At 58.9% G+C, this 17,842-nt stretch overlaps 1 protein-coding gene across 1 annotated transcript in view; it reads left to right on the top strand.

The window, feature by feature from the left end:
• Window positions 1-17,842, top strand: part of EYS (eyes shut homolog) — a 91,707-nt gene that overhangs the window by 66,123 nt on the left and 7,742 nt on the right. Inside the window, exons 35-43 of the mRNA XM_064164046.1 lie at window positions 1,414-1,564; window positions 2,163-2,275; window positions 4,157-4,386; window positions 5,433-5,573; window positions 6,616-6,769; window positions 11,469-11,577; window positions 12,378-12,598; window positions 15,844-16,016; window positions 17,206-17,388. Coding sequence (XP_064020116.1) covers window positions 1,414-1,564; window positions 2,163-2,275; window positions 4,157-4,386; window positions 5,433-5,573; window positions 6,616-6,769; window positions 11,469-11,577; window positions 12,378-12,598; window positions 15,844-16,016; window positions 17,206-17,388 — 1,475 coding nt within the window. The remainder of the gene's footprint in view (window positions 1-1,413; window positions 1,565-2,162; window positions 2,276-4,156; window positions 4,387-5,432; window positions 5,574-6,615; window positions 6,770-11,468; window positions 11,578-12,377; window positions 12,599-15,843; window positions 16,017-17,205; window positions 17,389-17,842) is intronic.

The following is a 17,842-nucleotide window of genomic DNA, read 5'->3' as shown; positions in this document are numbered from 1 at the left end:
GCCCAAGCAGTTCTCTGAGCTGCATTCAGTGGTGCAGCTGTAAGCTGTGTGAGGAGCAGCAGGGGCTGCTGTATTCATTCACTCCCCAGAGTATCAGGCAGAGGTTTGGTGGCTTCTTCCCCTCTGTTGTTAGAAACATTTCCAGCCTGCCTTGTCTTGAGCTTTGTTCTTTATTTGCCCGAACCATTTGCTGTGAGCAGAGCTCAGCTGCAGGTCCAGGCAGCAGGAGTCTGCTGTCAGGAGGAATGAGAAGAGAACTGATCTGTGGTCTGCTCAGTCCATCTGCAGCACGGAGCTGCTCCTGCCTGGTGTCTCGGCAGGGCCTGGCCAGCAGCAGCAGGTGTCAGGAGCCTCAGACGCTGCAGTTTGCTGCAGAGGAGTTAATGAGTGTGAACCTAGCTGGGACATTTTCCGTCTGAGAGAAGCCCCTGAGGCTGCAGCAGATTGGACAGCAGAGGAGAGTCCTTCACAGGGCGGGCAGGGCTCACTGCAGCCTCCTCTCAGCACCCAGGAGTTCTGCTGCCTTGGGGCCAGTTCTCTTCAGTGCCTTTACTGATGTCTTTGTCAGTCAATAGCTTTGCCCATTTTCCAGGTGGAGAGATGGAGGCAGCCTCAGTCGGTGTGGCACTGACTTGGGTGGCAGTGGTGATCTGCTGGAGGGCAGGAAGGCTCTGCAGAGGGCTCTGCTCAGGCTGGATCCATGGGATGAGGTTCAACAGGGCTCAGTGCTGGGTCCTGCCAGAGAAGGCCCTGGGGGTGCTGGGTGCCAGCAGCTGGAGATGAGCCAGGCTGTGCCCAGCTGGGCAAGAAGGGCACCAGCAGCCTGGCCTGCAGCAGCACTGGTGTGGGCAGCAGCAGCAGGGCAGGGATTGTGCTCCTGTGCTCAGCACTGGGCTTGTGGAGTCTCCTCTGGAGACTTTCCAGATGCTCCTGGCTGTGTTCCTGGGTGCCCTGCCCTGGATGCCCCTGCCTTGGCAGGGGGTTGGACTGGATGGTCTGCAGAGGTCCCTTCCAGGCCCTGCCATTCTGTGGTCACTCTCAGGTGCAGTTTATGCTAAGCTGGGTTGCTTTGGGGCTTCCTTTGTGACAAAAAAGAGGGATCCCTAAACTGCTTGAGGCCAGTGAGTGGTCTCTGCCCAGCTGGAAAACTCTCTTCCCCTTGTCCAGTGATCTCTTTCTTGTGCATCCACTGTGAGCTGCTGGGGAGGGGTCAGTGATTGCACTGCTGGGGTGGAGGAAGCTCAGAGCCCAGAGCCATGCCAGCTGCTGTTATGTTCGTGGTCGTTTCACACCAACCCCACTCCATGCTTGATCTGTTTCCCCCCTGGCTTCAATGCCAGGCTACTTAAGGTGCCAGCTACAGGGCATCAGCTGTTGGTGGTGTGACCTGGTGCCTGCCTCTCACCCCTGCAGGCAGAGCCTGGCACCCTGCGAGGCAGAGCTGGCAGTCCAAGCGCTGCCAGGAGAAGCAAGGAGACCCCAGCAGGACCAGAGCACTTCCTCCTGGCATGGCACAGGGCCCATCTTTGTAGGGGGGCTGCCCTGGCACCACGCAGCAGTGCAGGTGAGTTCATTCTGATCACTCTGAACCTGGTTCTTGTGTGGGGACTGGCAGGTGAGCAGGATGGGTAACAGGACCAGGCCATGGAGGCTCCATCTCTGGAGGTGTTCCTGAGTGGTTTGCTTCAGGTGACCCTGCTTGAGCAGGGGCTTGGACAGGATGATCTTAGACCACTGCAAGCTGTAGCACTGCTGGGCTCACTCAGCTCGTGTCCATGCTGCACAGCAAGGCCGGGTGAGGAGCTTGCAGTCTGCAGGGGCCCCTGCTCACCCCTCCCAGCTAGTCCCCAAACCACTCCTGTATGCTTTAAATCTCTTCAGCTGCCACAGCATCACAGAATCTCAGGGTTTGGAAGGAACCCAGGAGGCTTCACTTGAGCTTCAGGAGAGCCTCTTTGGTGTGAGGGTGCTGGAGGCCTGTAGCAGGCTGCCCAGAGAGGCTGTGGAGTCTCCTGCTCCGGAGGCTTCCAAGCTCAGCTGGCGGTGTCCTGTGTGCTCCTGCTCTGCAGGGTCCTTCCAGCCCCTACTGTGACTCTGTGGTTGTTTTTCAGCTGCTCCAGTAGCAAGAAGCAAAGCAACTCTCTGCTGCTTCCCTTTTGCAGAGGCCTGGCCCTGTCTACAATTTCACTGGCTGCATACAGCTGGCTCAGGTCAACAGCCTGGGGCCTTTCAGCTTCTCCAGTGCTGAGGGAAGACACAATGTTGACAAATGCAGGTAAAGTGCACCTGGAGCTGCTTGGAACTGGAAGGAAATGTTTGTGTTGCTTTTGCTTTCTTCCTGCCCTGCCCATTATAACTTCAGCAGTGGTTCGAGAGAAAACAGAAAGACAAGCACAGAACCACGGAACTCTTTGGGTTGGGAGGGCCCTCCAAGACCATCCAGTCCAACCAGCAACCCAGCCCCACCATGGCCACTGAAACAAGTCCCCAGGGCTGCCCAGGGAGGTAGTGGAGTCCCCATGCCTGGAGGTGTTCCAGAAAGGTGTGGCCATGGTGGGGCTGGGCTGATGTTGGCCTGGATGCTCTCAAGGGGCTTTTCCCACCCAACCAGTTCTGCCAGTCTCTGATCATGTCACTTGAGCAAACCCCAGTGGCCAGACCCACCATGGGCTGTTGGTGGTGGTGCCATCTGTGCCTTGTGCTCTACTGATCATAGAGTCCTCGTGCAGAAATGCAGATCAGGTCCTGCTGCTTTAAGTGCTTTATCTGTTGCTTTGTGCCATCCTCTGGAGGAGAGGTTCAGCAGAAGTTCTCTCTGCTCTCACTCCTGTGCTGGCCACATCTGCATCTCTGCCCCTCCTTGCTGTGGGGGGCAGCTCTTGTGCTTCTTACAGGCTCTTGGAACCTCTGACCCCAAGTCAGCCTTCAGCCCTGCCATGGTCACCAAACCCTGGCCCCACATTTCTGGAATGCCTCCAGGGATGGGGACTCCACAGCCTCCCTGGGCAGCCTGTGCCAGGCTCTCGCCACCCTCACACTCCACTTTTTCCTCAGCTCCACTCTAACCCTGCTCTGCCTCAGCTCCAAACCATTGCCCTTGGCCTGGCTCAGACCCCCTCAGCACAAGTCCCTCTGCAGCCTTCCTGCAGGATCCCTTCAGGCACTGCAGGCAGCTCTGAGGTGCCCCTGGAGCCTTCTCCTCTGCAGGCTGCACCCCCCCAGCTCCCTCAGCCTGTGCTCACAGCAGAGCTGCTGCAGCCTTCTTCTTAGCTTTTGACATTTTGCCATCCTTGATAATGTCACTGAAGAGAGGAAATAATCTCCATTCAGACAGCCTTAAAATGCTGACTTAGAGCAACATTTTCTCACACCCCAAGAAAAGCCCCAGAGCACACAAACTCCTTCCCACCCAAGAGGGCTGCAGCCAGAGCAGCCCTGCCCAGCACAGAGCACTTCACTGAGCAGCTGAGGATCCAGAGCTCCTATCTCCTCTCAGCTAAGGGCCAGCCCATTCCTTCAGCAAGAACATGTTCAGGGCATGGAGTCCAGAAGTCAAAGGGAGTGGAGGTGATGCCACACCACTGGGACTCCCCAGGGCTCATCAAGCTGCTTTATGGAGAAAGATCAGAGGCCTTCTGTAGACATGGCCTGGTAGTGCCTGCTGCTGGCAAGGAGCCTGCTGGGCTTGCAGGTCTGACTCTGCAGACCATTATAGAAACAAAGCATCTCTGGGATGAGGAGAGGCTGCGTCTGGGGATGCCTACCCTGGAGAAGAGCAGCCTGAGGGGAGCTGAGCAGTGCTCAGCAGTGCTTCAAGGCTGGGGGGCAGCAGGATGGGACCAGGCTGTGTTCAGTGCTGCCCAGTGCCAGGACAAGGGGCAGTGGGCACAGGCTGGAACGTCAGAAGCTCCACCTGAACACGAGGAGGAACTTCTGTAACTGGAGGGTGCTGGAGGCCTGGAGCAGCTGCCCAGAGAGGTGATGGAGTCTCCTTCTCTGGAGGCATTGCAGACCCACCTGGAAGTGTTCTGGGTGCCCTGCCCTGGGTGCCCTGCCTTGGCAGGGGTTGGACTGGATCTCTGGAGGTCACTTCTGGGCATTTGGTCTCATGGTCATTCTTTCAGCACTTCTGACGTCTTTTTCTTTCTCCTTTCAGGACTCCTGTACCCAGCCCTCAGCCAGCAGCGCTCCCTTTGGTTTCTCCTGATGTGCCTGGCTTGCCTGAGCCGGTTGTGCTCTCTCAGATGTCCTCCCCGTTGCCCTCTGCATGCCAGGAGGGCTTGTGCCATAACGGAGGCACTTGTCAGGCTCTGTCTCTGCCCACGGGGGCCAGCTCCTTCGAGTGTCACTGCCCCCTGCACTTCAGCGGCCGCTTCTGCCAGACAGGTACCTCTGAGCCCTGGGTGCCAGCCTGGGTGCTAGCCCGGGCTGCCCTGGGGCTGGGGGCAGGCAGTGTGGGTCTCACCTCACCATCCCAGCTGCTGCTGCAGGCTCGGGGGCAGGTTCAGTGAATGATGCCCTCTGAGGCTGCCCAGAGAGGCTGTGGAGTCTCCTCCAGCCACCCTGGATGAGTTCCTGTGTGAGCCTTTGGCGGCTTTGTTGCCCCGGAGCAGTAGCGGCAGCCCCTGGCAGGCTCAGCAGCAGCTCCTCAGCTCTTTGTTTCCTGCTCTCATTGCACCCACTTTGAGCCGGAGCTAAGAGGAGTCCGAAGGTGGGAGTTCTGTTCCTGGAAGCCAGGATTTGCTGGCTTTGGGGAGCAGGGAGCTGAGCGCGGGGAGCCAGCGGCAGGGAGCAGTCCGGTGTGAGTCTGTGCTTGGGGCACTCCTGAGCTCCGCGTTTGCAGCTGATGGCAGTGCAGTGTTGAACCCTGCTCCGGAGGGTGCTGGGCAGGCTCCTCAGTGCCCCTCGTTAGCAGATCTTAACCGAGGGCACGGTAATGAGCGGCTCAGGCGCAGGACCCGGGAGCTGCTGCCTCTCGTCCCTGCCTGCGCGGGAGTGCAGCGCGGGCTGGGGCCGCTGCGGAGCTTCCTGCGCTCAGCTGCGGGTCAGAATTCCTTCTGCTCATGCACCCAGTCCTGCGCTGGGAGAAGCCCTTCCAGCTCCTCCAGCCCAGCCATTCCCCAGCTCTGACAGGCTGGGGCTAAGCCATGGCCCTCGGCCCGCAGCCCTGCCCCCGGGAAGCACCTCCAGGGCTGGGGATTCGGCTGCCTGGGCAGCCTGTGCCAGGCTGGCAGAGCCCTTTCGGGCAGGGAGATTTTCTTCTGAAGTTCAACCTGAGCCTGCCCCGGCGCAGCCTGAGGCCATCTCCTCTCTACTCTCACTTGCTGTCCTGCAGAGCAGCCCTGAGCTGGCTGCAGCCTCCCTCCAGCTGGCGCTGGCCTCATGCCCCCCGCCGCGGGGCTGTGGTGCCGAACTGCTTTCCTCCGTTCCAGACACGGCGCTGTTCTTCCCGTCCTTCACTGGAGATTCTTACCTGGAGCTGCCTTCCCTGAGCCCTGCAGCAGGGCAGGACCTGGTGACGACTCTGCACCTGACAGTGACCACCACAGCCGCAGCTGGCACCATTCTCTACGGTGAGTACCCAGGGCTCTGCCAGCCGAGCAGCGGCTCCGGCTCCTGCAGCTCCCCCTGCATCTGGCCTCGTTGGGATCCAGAGGCACGATCAGATTGGAGCCTTTGCTCCTTCTGTGCCTCTGGAAAGTTCGTTCATTCAGGACACGTTGAGCAAGAGAAAAGATGCAGAGTGCTGCTTCCTGCCAGCACAGTGTGGCAGGCACAGGAGTGCAGCTGGGAAAGCTGCAGCTCTCAGGTGCAAGTCCTGGAACCCTGGGATGGGCTGGGCTGGAAAGGCTCTCAGAGGTCATGGAATCACAAAATGGGTTGGGCTGGAAGGGACCTCCAAGACCATCCAGTGCCACCCCCTGCCATGGGCACCCAGCCCAGGGTGCTGAAGGCCTCATCCAGCCTGGCCTGGAACACCTGCAGGGAGGCTGTGGATCATGGAACCACAGAATGTGGTGGAAGATCACACTCTGCTCCACAGCCTCCCTGGGCAGCCTCTGCCACTGTCTGCCCACCCTCACTGCCAGCAATTTCTTCTTCATCTCCACTCTCACTCTCCCCTCTCCCAGCTCAGAGCCATTGTCCCTCATCCTGTCACTCCCAGCCCTTGTCACAGATCCCTCCCCAGCTTCCTTGGAGCCCCTTCAGGCATTGGAAGGCTGCTCTGAGGTCTCCCTGGAGCCTTCTCCAGGCTGAACAACCCCAACTGTCCCAGCCTATCCCTACCACAGAGGTTCTCCAGCCCTCTGAGCATCTTTGTGGCCTTCTGTGGACCTGCTCCAGCAGCTCTGGGTCCTTCTTGTGCTGGTTTCCCAGAGCTGGAGTCAGTGCTGCAGGTGAGGTCTGAGCAGATTGGAGAGGCAGAATTCCCTCCCTGTGCTGCTGCTCTCCCTGCTCTGACTGCAGCCAGCACACAGCTGGCTCTGGGCTGTGCCCAGTGCTGGCTCTGGGCTGCCAACTACCAGAGCTGCGCTGTGTAAGGGTGGTGGGGCACTGGAGTGGGAGGTTCTGCACCTGCACCCGTGTGACTGTCTCCCCTTTTTGTTTCCCAAGCTGGTGAAAGGAGTTCTGCAGAGCAGTTCCTTCACCTGTACCTGGTGGAGGGCAGGCCAACGGCTCGGCTCAGCTGTGGGAGCTCCCAGAACATCCTGACTGTGTCCCTCAACCAGTCCATCAGCCAGGGCAGGCTCATCCCCATCACCCTCAGGTGAGACCTCACGACTGGGCTGCACTGCAGCTGGCTGGGGAGAAACTGAATGAAATCCAGCAAGGCCAGGGGCAGAGGCTGGCACCTGGGAAAGAGCAGCCCCATGGAGCAGGACAGGCTGGGGACTGACTGCTGGAGAGCAGCTCTGGGGAGAGGGACCCGTGGATGCTGGTGGGCAGAAGTATGCCCAGGAGCCAGCAGTGTGCCCTTGTGCCCAAGAAGGCCAAGGGCAGCCTGGGGTGGATCAGAAGGGCTGTGCTGAGTAGGGCAGAGAGGTTCTCCTGCCCCTCTGCTCGGCCCTGCTGAGGCTTTGGGAACCTTGTCAGGGAAGAAGGTTCTTCTGCCAGAGATGCTTCTTCCCTCTGAGCAGGTAGAAGGACACAAGGTAGAAGTATATCAAGACAGAAGCCTACAAGTCAGTGCTACCAGAAGGCTCTGGGTTTGTTTTCCAGCCTCAAAGCCACTCTGGTGGGGGACATTGCTCAGCTAATTGTCCATACCACATTAGCGCTGGTAACTTTGTCTCTGCTTCACAAGATGAAGACATTAAAGTGCTGTAGAGATTTCCAAGTCTGATCACACCTTAGCAGTGACTGCAGCCAAATGGCACTGCAGAGACTGGTTCTTGTTAAGGGGCACAAATTCACACTGAAGAATGGATTCACTTCCATCTTCTCCACCCCAGCGTTTACACCTGGGTGTTTGTCATCCTCCTGCTTGTTGAGCTTGGTCCAGTTTACTCCTTCCCTTTGTTTGCTGCAGTTTATATTTTGTCTTTAAAGCAGTGACAAAAGTGTGATGGGTAGGAGGGGTCTGCAGAGGGCTCTGGCCAGGCTGGATCCGTGAGCTGAGGCCAATGGGATGAGGCCCAGCAAGGCCAAGTGCTGGGTCCTGCTCTTGGGGCTCAACAACCCCAGGAAGGCTGCAGGCTGGGGCAGAGTGGCTGGAAAGTGCCCAGCAGAGAAGTCCCTGGGGGTGCTGGGTGCCAGCAGCTGGAGATGAGCCAGGCTGTGCCCAGCTGGGCAAGAAGGGCACCAGCAGCCTGGCCTGCACAGCACTGGTGTGGGCAGCAGCAGGGCAGGATTGTACCCCTGGGCTGGGCACTGCTGAGGCCACAGCTGGAGTGCTGGGTTCAGTTGTGGGCCCTCACTGCCAGAAGGACCCTGAGGGGCTGGAGCAGGTGCAGAGAAGGGCACAGAGCTGGGGCAGGCTCTGGAGAGCAGGGCTGGGGAGGAGCAGCTGAGGGAGCTGGGGGTGTGCAGTGTGGAGCAGAGGAGGCTGAGGGCAGAGCTCATTGCTCTCTGCAGCTCCTGAGAGGAGGCTGCAGGGAGCTGGGCTTGGGCTCTGCTGCCTGCTCTGAGCTGAGTCTGAGCTGGGGAGGAAGTGCTGCACAGGAGCCATGAATGGTGACTGCAAAAAGGCACAAATCAGGTACCCAGAAGCCATTTTTCTTCCCTTGCCTGATCTCCTGTGCCCTGGGCCAGCCTCCTTGTGCTCTACTTCCCAGGGAAGTCAACTTTCTTTTGCCAGATACAGGGGACAGCAGGCATCAGGTGCCCATGGCGGGGCAGTTCTGTGCTGGTTCTGCCCTTCTCCCTGGGGAGTCAAACCTGGTGAGGAGCAGCCTTCCCCAGCACAGTCCTGCTGGTGCTGGGGGCAGCAGAACTGGCTCCTTGCGAGGTCTGGAGCAGAACCTTGTCCTTCCAAGTTCACCAGGGAGGAAGTAAAGGATCACTGCAAAGAGATGATTGCATCTGTCCAGGCAGTCCCAGGACTAACGCCCTGGAAGCTGCAGGCTGTAATGTGTTGGTTCTGAGTCCAAGCCCCTGTGTAAGGTGAGGTGAGATGAAGGAGCTCGGCCTGGATGTAATCTGAACCATTCCCTGCTGCTTCATTTCCTACTTAATGTAGCCAGAAATGGTTTGGGCCCTCTGGTCCTTCTGAATTCAGCATGCAGCCTTTGGTGTGCTCACCACAGACAGGAGAGACCTCTGCTCAGGGCTCTGCCTCCCAGAGGCTGGGCTGGAGCAGCTCACACCAAAGTAACAGCAAAGGAAACAGGAAAGGGAAAGAGAAAATGAAAGAAAGAAATGAGAGAGGAAGGACAAGAGAGAGAGGGAAAGGAGAGGAGAAAGAAATTGAAAAGGAAAGGGAATGGGAAAAGGAAGGGGGAAAGGGAAGGAGTGTAAAAGAGAAAGGGAAATGAAAAAGAAGGGAAAGGAAAGGGGAAGGCAGAGAGGGCTGAGCCGTGGTGCACACACTGCTCACAGCCCCAGTCCGGCCGCAGCCGGAGGCTCCCCAGCCCCTCGCCGCCTGTCAGCTGGCAGCAGCTCTGAGCTGCCCCCAGAGCCTTCTCCTCTGCAGGCTGCACCCCCCCAGCTCCCTCAGCCTGTGCTCACAGCAGAGCTGCTCCAGCCCTGGCAGCAGCTTTGTGGCCTCCTGGAGTCTCTCCAGCAGCTCTGTGTCCCTCTCATGCTGGAGGCAGTGTTGGGGTCTCAGCAGAGCAGGGTCCGGGGCAGACAGCAAGCCAAGACTGGCACCGATGTCTGTGCCCATCCTCAGACACCAGTCTCAACTGGCCACAGCAGGTGGCTGCAGTGCATCAACAGCAGGTGACAGTCCCCAGCAGCAGCAGCCTCCAGAGCCGTGCCCACGCACAGTGCCCAGGAGCTCTGCAGGTCCGGGCACTGCCCTGGGCTCCGCTGGCTGGCAGCCGGCAGCAGCAATCAGCTGATCAAGGGGCGTTCGAGTCTCTCTCCCCAGTCGGAGGAGGCTTTGGGGTGAGCTCGGTGCCGGCTGCTGTGCTCCTTCAGTGCCACCTGGTGACCGCCTGGCAGGCAAACACCGAGATGTCAGGGGCTGGGGCCTTTGGCTGCTGCCGTCGGTTTGTGTCCTCGCTGGTGTGAGCAGGTCCCGGCGCTGGAGGCTCGCTGGGGCTGAGGTCACTGTGCCCTGGCTCTCCCCATGCGCTGCACTTTGCCGTCCAGCCCACGCTTGCCGTTCGTGGCCGAGCCGTGTGCTCAGACGGGTAGATGATGTGTGCCTGCATTTCACCTCTGCAGCCTTCTTACAGAGATCTCACTTGGGTCGAGGTGGACACTGTCTGTGGGTCTGTGCTCTCCCCTGGACAGAGACACTTCATGTATGGGTAGGCACTGCCCATGGATTAGAGACAGGCTTTGTACAGTCAAAGCTCATGCAGGCACAGAAACACCTGCACACATACACAGAACCTTAAATGTGGGTCACAGGCACCCCATGAAAGCTCTTCTCTGCACCAGCTGCAACCCCTCAGGGTCCTTCTGGCAGTGAGGGCCCACAGCTGAACCCAGCACTGCAGCTGTGGCCTCAGCAGTGCCCAGCCCAGGGGCACAATCCTGCCCTGCTGCTGCTGCCCACACCAGTGCTGCTGCAGGCCAGGCTGCTGGTGCCCTTCTTGCCCAGCTGGGCACAGCCTGGCTCATCTCCAGCTGCTGGCACCCAGCACCCCCAGGGCCTTCTCTGCTGGGCACTTTCCAGCCACTCTGCCCCAGCCTGGAGCCTTCCTGCGGTTGCTGTGCCCCAAGAGCAGGACCCAGCACTTGGCCTTGCTGGGCCTCATCCCACTGACCTCAGCTCATGGACCCAGCTTCAGTCCTCACTAAATTAGAGACAGACACTTCTGCTTTGGCTCCCATTTTTCAGTTTCCATCACTGGCTCCCCAAACCCTCTTTTGGGCTCCTCCCTTCCAGGCTCTGTCTCTTGCTCCAAGCTCTTCTAAGCATCTTGGAGTAATGCAGCAAATTCCAAGGCTTCTGGTTTCATGGTCATGTGAGGATAACAAATATTCATGTTGGTCACATCCCAAGGGCCTTTCTGTCCCCTTTATCCTGGCAAAAGCCAGGAATTGCAGGTCTTAATTGCTTAGAACTCCTTGCTGAGAGAGGAGGTGAAGGACGCAGTGGTGGCATTTCCAAAGCCCTCAAGTGTGCCCCACAGCATGGGGCAGAGAGTTGCTCTTTATTAATTATTAAACACTGGCAAAATTGGTGACTGCTTGCAAAGGTGAAATGATTTAGCAAGTTTCAACCTCCTGCAGCTCTGGGGAACAGCACCTGGGAGTGCTTTTGGCCAGCAGGATGCCCATGGGCCAGCAATGTGCCCTCCTGGGCAAGGGCAGCCTGGGGGCATCAAGAAGCCTGTTGCCATCAGGACAAGGGAGGTTCTCCTGCCCCTCTGCTCTGCCCTGCTGAGGCCACATCTGGAGCCTTGTGCCCAGGGCTGGGCTGCCCAGCTTAAGGACAGGGACTTGCTGCAGAGGGCACAGCAAAGGGCTGCACAGCTGCTGAGACCTGGAACATCTCTGTGAGCAGCAAAGGCTGAGAGCCCTGCACCTGCTTAACCCTGGACAAGAGCAGCCTGAGGGGAGCTGAGCAGTGCTTCAAGGTCTGCCCAACACCTCTGTGCCCATTAGACCATGTTCTGGAGTGCCACCAATCCAGCCTGCCCAGGGCCCTCTGCAGAGCCTCCCTACCCTGGCACAGATCAACACTCCCAGTAGCTGAGGGGCTTGTGTTCAGGGCAGTGCAAGCATCCCTGGGGCTGGAAGGATTGTGTCCAGGGCATGGCAGTGCCCAGGCATGCAGGCAGGGGCCCTTGGTGAGCTGAGGGGGCACTGCCAGCCCTGTGAGGCCTCATCAGATCTTCTCTTCCTTCCAGCTACACGTTGCCTGGGAGCAGCCCCGGAGGCTCCTGCATGGTTGAAGTGGCTGCAGGTGGAAGCCCTCCCTTGCAGCACAAACTGTCCCTGCCCTACCAAACACCTCAGGTAGGTCCCCAGAGCACAGCACAGCTGCTGCCTGTCAGCATTTCACTGTGCTCTGCAAATGGCAGGAAATTCTGCTGGGCTTCAGCCTCTGGCATCTGCCAACTTCACCTGAAACTGAGCAGCCAACCTCCAGCCTAGGTAAACAAAGCAGCACAGCAAGGCCTGTGGGCAGCAGGGCAAGAGAGGGCATTGTGCCACTTGGCACTGCTCAGACCTCACCTCCAGTCCTGCCTCCAGCTCTGCTGGCCCCAGCAGGAGGACACAGAGCTGCTGGAGAGAGGCCAGAGGAGGCCACAAAGATGCTGCCAGGGCTGGAGCAGCTCTGCTGTGAGCACAGGCTGAGGGAGCTGGAGGGGTGCATCCTGCAGAGGAGAAGGCTCCAGGGGCACCTCAGAGCTGCCTGCAGTGCCTGAAGGGCTCCTGCAGGAAGGCTGCAGAGGGACTGCAAAGGCTCCAACACTCTCACACCAAACAACTTTCTCCTCATGCTGAGCTGGAGCCTCCTGGGCTCCAGCTGGTGTCCATTGTCCCTTGTCCTGTCCCAGCACACCACTGAGCAGAGCCTGGCCCCTGCTTCTTGCCCCCACCCCTCAGCCATCCAGAGACACTGAGCAGGTCCCCTCTCAGCCTTCTCCTCTGCAGGCTCTCAGCCTTTGCTCCTCTCGGAGCTACTCCAGGCCCTCCAGCATCTCAGTGGCTGTCTCCTGGGCTCTCTGCAGCAGATCCCTGTCATTATCCTTCCTTGCAGTGCCACCACAGGTGACATTCCTTAGCAGACGATTCCCTTCCTGATTCTGCAGGTCCCTTTTGGATCCATCTTCCTCGGAGGTGTTCCTGCTCCCGCAGGGGTTCACAGATGTGCTGGAGAGATCCATGGCTTCAAAGGCTGCATCAGGGATTTCCAAGTCAACAGCCGGGAGCTGTTCCTCATAGACGAGGCCCTGGGGGGCAGGAACGTGGAGAACTGCAACGTCCCAGTCTGTGACTATCAGCCCTGTCGTAACGGGGGGACCTGCACCAGGTGAGGGTCACCCTCCTGACACTTCTCCTCACACTGGCTGCTAGGTTCAGCCCTAATGAGAAGTGAACCTCCTGTGTAAGGAAGCTTTGATGCTGGTAAGAGCACACAGAAAATGTGACATCTTCAGTCACATCTGGAAGGGCCTGGGCTGCTGAGGGCACTGCTCTGAAACCAGGGAAGAGGAGATGTAGGTTGGATGTGACGAACAAGTCCTGCACCAGGAGGCTGCTGGAGCACTGCAGCAGGTAGCCCAGGGAGGTGGTTGAGGCCCCAGCCTTGGAGATATTCCAGGTGAGGCTGGACAGGGCTGTGAGCAGCCTGCTCTAGTGGAGGAGGTCCCTGCTGAGTGCAGGGGGTTGGACTGGATGAGCTTTGGAGCTCCCTTCCAGCCCAGAGCCTTCTGTGACTCGGTGTCAGTTGACAACTCAATGTGAGCAGGAAATGTGCACTTCCAGCCCAGTGCCACTCCCTGACCACTCTGCCACCAAAGGCATTTTTCCTCCTAAACCTAACCCTGCCGTGGCACCATCCCAGGCCAGTTCCTCTCCTTCTCTCCCCTGAGAGCAGGCAGCAGAGCCCAAGCCCAGCTCCCTGCAGCCTCCTCTCAGGAGCTGCAGAGAGCAATGAGCTCTGCCCTCAGCCTCCTCTGCTCCACACTGCACACCCCCAGCTCCCTCAGCTGCTCCTCCCCAGCCCTGCTCTCCAGAGCCTGCCCCAGCTCTGTGCCCTTCTCTGCACCTGCTCCAGCCCCTCAGGGTCCTTCTGGCAGTGAGGGCCTGGAACTGGAAGACAGAACTCAAGCACTGACCCAGAACTTCTTTGATGTGAGGGTGCTGGAGGCCTGCAGCAGGCTGCCCAGAGAGGCTGTGGAGTCTCCTCTGACGGCCTCCAAGCCCAGCTGGAGGTGTTCTGTGTGCCCTGCTCTGGCAGGGGTTGGACTGGGTGATCTGCAGAGCTCCCTTCCAATCCCACTGTGCTGGGCTGTGGCACTCAGGTCAGAGCACACTGACAGCCCTCTGAACTTCAGGATAATTCCTTCTGGGGTGCTGAGCAGGATTATTGTCCCTTGTCCTCGGGCTGGCTGCAAGAACATGCGTGTGGGGCTTTGTGGCAGGGTGTCTGAGGTCCACTGGGAGCAGCTCTGCTCCTGCAGTGTGACAGTGGTGGGAATGTGCTGCAGGTTGTGGTGTGCAGGGGGCCAGGTTCCCTGGCAGTGCAGAGCAGAGCACTCCTGCAGATGACGATGGTGATGAGACCTTCTGGTAGCCTAGGTAGAGGAGGACCAGGTCTTCTCTCCAGGATGCTTAACCTTCATCAAAGAGGACATCAAACTATTTCAGGCTATGCCTGCAGCTCCTTAGGCAGGAGGGAGGGCAGGTTCCAGCTGTGCCTGGCGGGAGGCAGCAGTGGTTGATGCAGGGCTGGTGAGCCTGCATGATTTAATGGCATCCTGGCCTGCATCAGGTGTGGGGTGGCCAGCAGGACCAGGGCACTCCTGCCCCTGTGCTCAGCACTGCTCAGGCCACACCTTCAGTGCTGTGTCCAGTTCTGGGCCCCTCCACCTAAGATGTTGAGATGCTGAAGGTGTTTGGAGAAGGGCAGCAAGGCTGGGGAGGGGCCTGGAGCACAGCCCTGTGAGGAGAGGCTGAGGGAGCTGGGGGTGTGCAGCCTGCAGCAGAGGAGGCTCAGGGCAGAGCTCATTGCTGCCTGCAGCTGCCTGCAGGGAGGCTGTAGCCAGGTGGGGTTGGGCTCTGCTGCCAGGCAGCCAGGGACAGAAGAAGGGGACACAGCCTCAAGCTGTGCCAGGGCAGGTCTAGGCTGGATGTTAGGGGGAAGTTGTTGTCAGAGAGAGTGATTGGCATTGGAATGGGCTGCCCAGGGAGGTGGTGGAGTCTGTGTGGCTGGAGGTGTTGAAGAGGAGGCTGCATGAGGCATTTGGTGCCAGGGGTTAGTTGATTGGAAGGTGTTGGGTGATAGGTTGGGCTGGGTGGTCTCGAATGTCTTTTCCAACCTGGTGAACTCTGTGCTTCTGTGGTTTATGCTCCTGGTTCCCAGATGAACTCAGGTTTCTGTTGCTCCTTGCCCGACTGTGTCCCACCAGCAGCACAGCTCAGCGCTGAGCGCAGCTGTGAGCTCAGCTGGCACACGGCAAGAGGCTGCTGCAAAGGGAACATCTTTTCTTGCTAACAGCTGGAGGGGCTCTGCAAAACTGCTGCTTTTCTTGGCTGCCCCAAAGTGGGAGGTGTCTGGAGCCTTGGGTACAGTAAATTGAGTTGTGTCTTTGGGGCATAACAGCAGCATGAAGGAGCTGAAGGTGACTCTGGGATAAAATGGAAAAATAGGAGACAATTCCTTACTGGAACACTGAAGCTGTGGATGCCTCCTCCCTGGAGGTGTCCAAGGCCAGGCTGGATGAGGCCTGCAGCAACTTGGGCTGGTGGGAGGTGTCCCTGCCTGTGGCAGGGGTTGGCACTGGTCGACCTTTAGCCCATGCTGTGAATCTCTGATTAGTTGCAGCTGCAGCAACAGACGTTTTAGAGAGGTGCCAGGCACCTTGGGTGCCTTCTGCCAACAGCCTTGCCCTGCCCAGCTGCCACTCTTCTCTCTTTGCCCACCAGGTCATGGTGTCTGGGCTTTTCCCCATCTTTAGCACTCCTCACAGACACTCTCCCTGAGCAGCAGTTAGCCTTTAACAGCAGCAGAGTCTTTAATGCCATGGAAAGGTAGAGTTGGACCTCTGGAAGTCACCAGTCCAGCTCCCTGCCCACACAGGACCTAGAACAGGTCGCACAGGAACACATCCAGGCTGGTTTGGGATCTCCAGAGGAGACTCCACAGCCTTCCTGGGCAGCCTGCTGGGTGCACAGGAGCAAGTTAGGAGAGTTCAGAGAGTCAAAACAAAGAATTGTGCTGCCCAGAGAGGCTGTGGAGTCTCCTCTGGAGATATTCAGAGCTCAGCTGGATGCGTTGCCGTGTGCCCTGCTCTAGGTGCCCCTGCTCTGGCAGGAGTGTTGGACTGGATCATCTCCAGAAGTCCCTTCCCAGCCCTGCCACTCTGTCTGTAGCACAACCATATCCAGCTGGCCAGGGATGGTCCTGCAGGCCTCCTCCAGCCAGACACGTTCCGTGGTTGTCCCTGAGGGCAGGTGAGGGCAGGTGAGGGCAGAGGTGGGCCCACCCTGGGCTCTTTCAGGGCCATTTGGTATTCAATCAGCTTCACTTTTATTTTGGTTTCCATTTGTCAGTGATGCAGAGAATTGGTTCTGTGAATGCCCCAAGCTCTACTCTGGAAAGCTCTGCCAGTTTGCCACCTGTGCTGGCAACCCCTGTGGGCACGGTGCCACGTGTGTTCCAAAGTCCAGCAGAGATGCTGTCTGCCTGTGCCCCTATGGAAGATCTGGCATCCTCTGCACCGATGGTAAGAACCAGTCTTCACCTCTGCTTCTGCTTCCTGCCATCCATGGAAGGTGGTGGGATGAAGGTGCCAGGTGGCCTTCATCCTGGCCTGCAGCAGCACTGGTGTGGGCAGCAGCAGCAGGGCAGGATTGTGCCCCTGGGCTGGGCACTGCTGAGGCCACAGCTGCAGTGCTGGGTTCAGCTGTGGGCCCTCACTGCCAGAAGGACCCTGAGGGGCTGGAGCAGGTGCAGAGAAGGGCACAGAGCTGGGGCAGGCTCTGGAGAGCAGGGCTGAGCCACTCCGTGAGGCGCTGCCTGCCCTCTTCAGCAGAGCCCTGTGCCCGCTGCGCCCCGGGGCGGGGTCCGAGGGTCCTTTGCCTTGGCTAATTTGCCTGCCGGCTGCTCCCAGCGGCAATGTCCTCTGCCGCCAGCAGGCGGCAGCAGCAGGCAGGGAGTCCGCACCCGGCGGGACGCTGAGCGGCGGAGCCCAGGGCGGGCAGCAGCCATGGACCGGCCTGGGCTGAGCGGACCTCAGCATCGTCCAGTCCCAACCTCCCCACCCTGCCCAGGGACACCTCTCAACCAGGCTTAGCTGCCCAGGGCCTCGCCCAGCCTGGCCTGTGGCACCCTCAGGCAGGAGGCAGCCACAGCCTCCCTGGGCAGCCTGTGCCAGGCTCTCACCACCCTCACACTCAACAACTTCTGCCTCAGCTCCACTCCCTTTAGGCACTGCAGGCAGCTCTGAGGTGCCCCTGGAGCCTTCTCCTCTGCAGGCTGCACCCCCCCAGCTCCCTCAGCCTGTGCTCACAGCAGAGCTGCTCCAGCCCTGGCAGCATCTTTGTGGCCTCCTCTGGCCTCTCTCCAGCAGCTCTGTGTCCTCCTGCTGGGGCCAGCAGAGCTGGAGGCAGGACTGGAGGTGAGGTCTGAGCAGAGCAGAGCCAAGGGGCAGGATCCCCTCTCTTGCCCTCTGCCCACACTGCTCTGGCTGCAGCCAGCACACAGCTGCCTGCAGGAGGGCACTGCTGGCTCCTGGGGAGCTGCTCAGCACCCAACACCCTCCTCAGGCCTCCTTCTCTGGGACTAAGTCTCTACTATTAATACTAATAAGCATTTTTAGCAGTATTTGCTGGGTTCCAAACCAGGCTATTGAGCAGAACTTCCAAGTGCCAGGTTAGAGCTGTTGCCTCACGCTGAACGTCTCTTCCCTCCAGCTGTCTCCATCAGCCAGCCAAGTTTCAGTGGCACAGATGCCTTTGGCTACACCTCCTTCCTCGCTTACTCCACCATCCCAAACATCTCTTTCTCCCACGAGTTCCTCCTGAAGTTCCAGCTGGCCAACCACCACTCAGCTCTGCAAGACAACCTGATCTTTTTCACTGGACAGAAGGGTCAAGGTCAGTTCTACTCTGAGGGCCTCTCCTCACAGGCTTCCACATCCTCACTGGACAGTGAGGCTAAAGACACAGGCAGCTGCTCCTGGAGTCCCCTCTGGGTGTGATCTAGAACCATACAGCTATGGAACTGGTGAGCTTGGAGGAGACCTTAGAGGTCACCAAGTCCAACCACTCAGCCAGAGCTCACAATCCCAGCACAGCCCTGAGCCGTGTCCCTCAGCACCACATCAGCACCACATCCACACATCTCTTACGCACCCCCAGGCATGGTGACTCCAGCACCTCCACCACCCCTGGAGCCCCTTCAGGTACTGCAAGGCTGCTCTAAGGTCTCCCTGGAGCATTCTCTTCTGCAGGCTGAATAGCCACAGCTCTCCTAGCCTGTCCTACAGGGGAGGTTCTCCAGCCCTCTGAGCATCTTCATGCCCTCCTCTGGACCCTCTTCAGCAGCTTC

This window comes from Pogoniulus pusillus, chromosome 25 (genome assembly GCF_015220805.1).
Source record: "Pogoniulus pusillus isolate bPogPus1 chromosome 25, bPogPus1.pri, whole genome shotgun sequence".
Taxonomy (NCBI): Eukaryota; Metazoa; Chordata; class Aves; order Piciformes; family Lybiidae; genus Pogoniulus; species Pogoniulus pusillus.
Note: the sequence above shows the minus strand (reverse complement) of the source record. Positions and strands in the feature narration are given on the sequence as shown.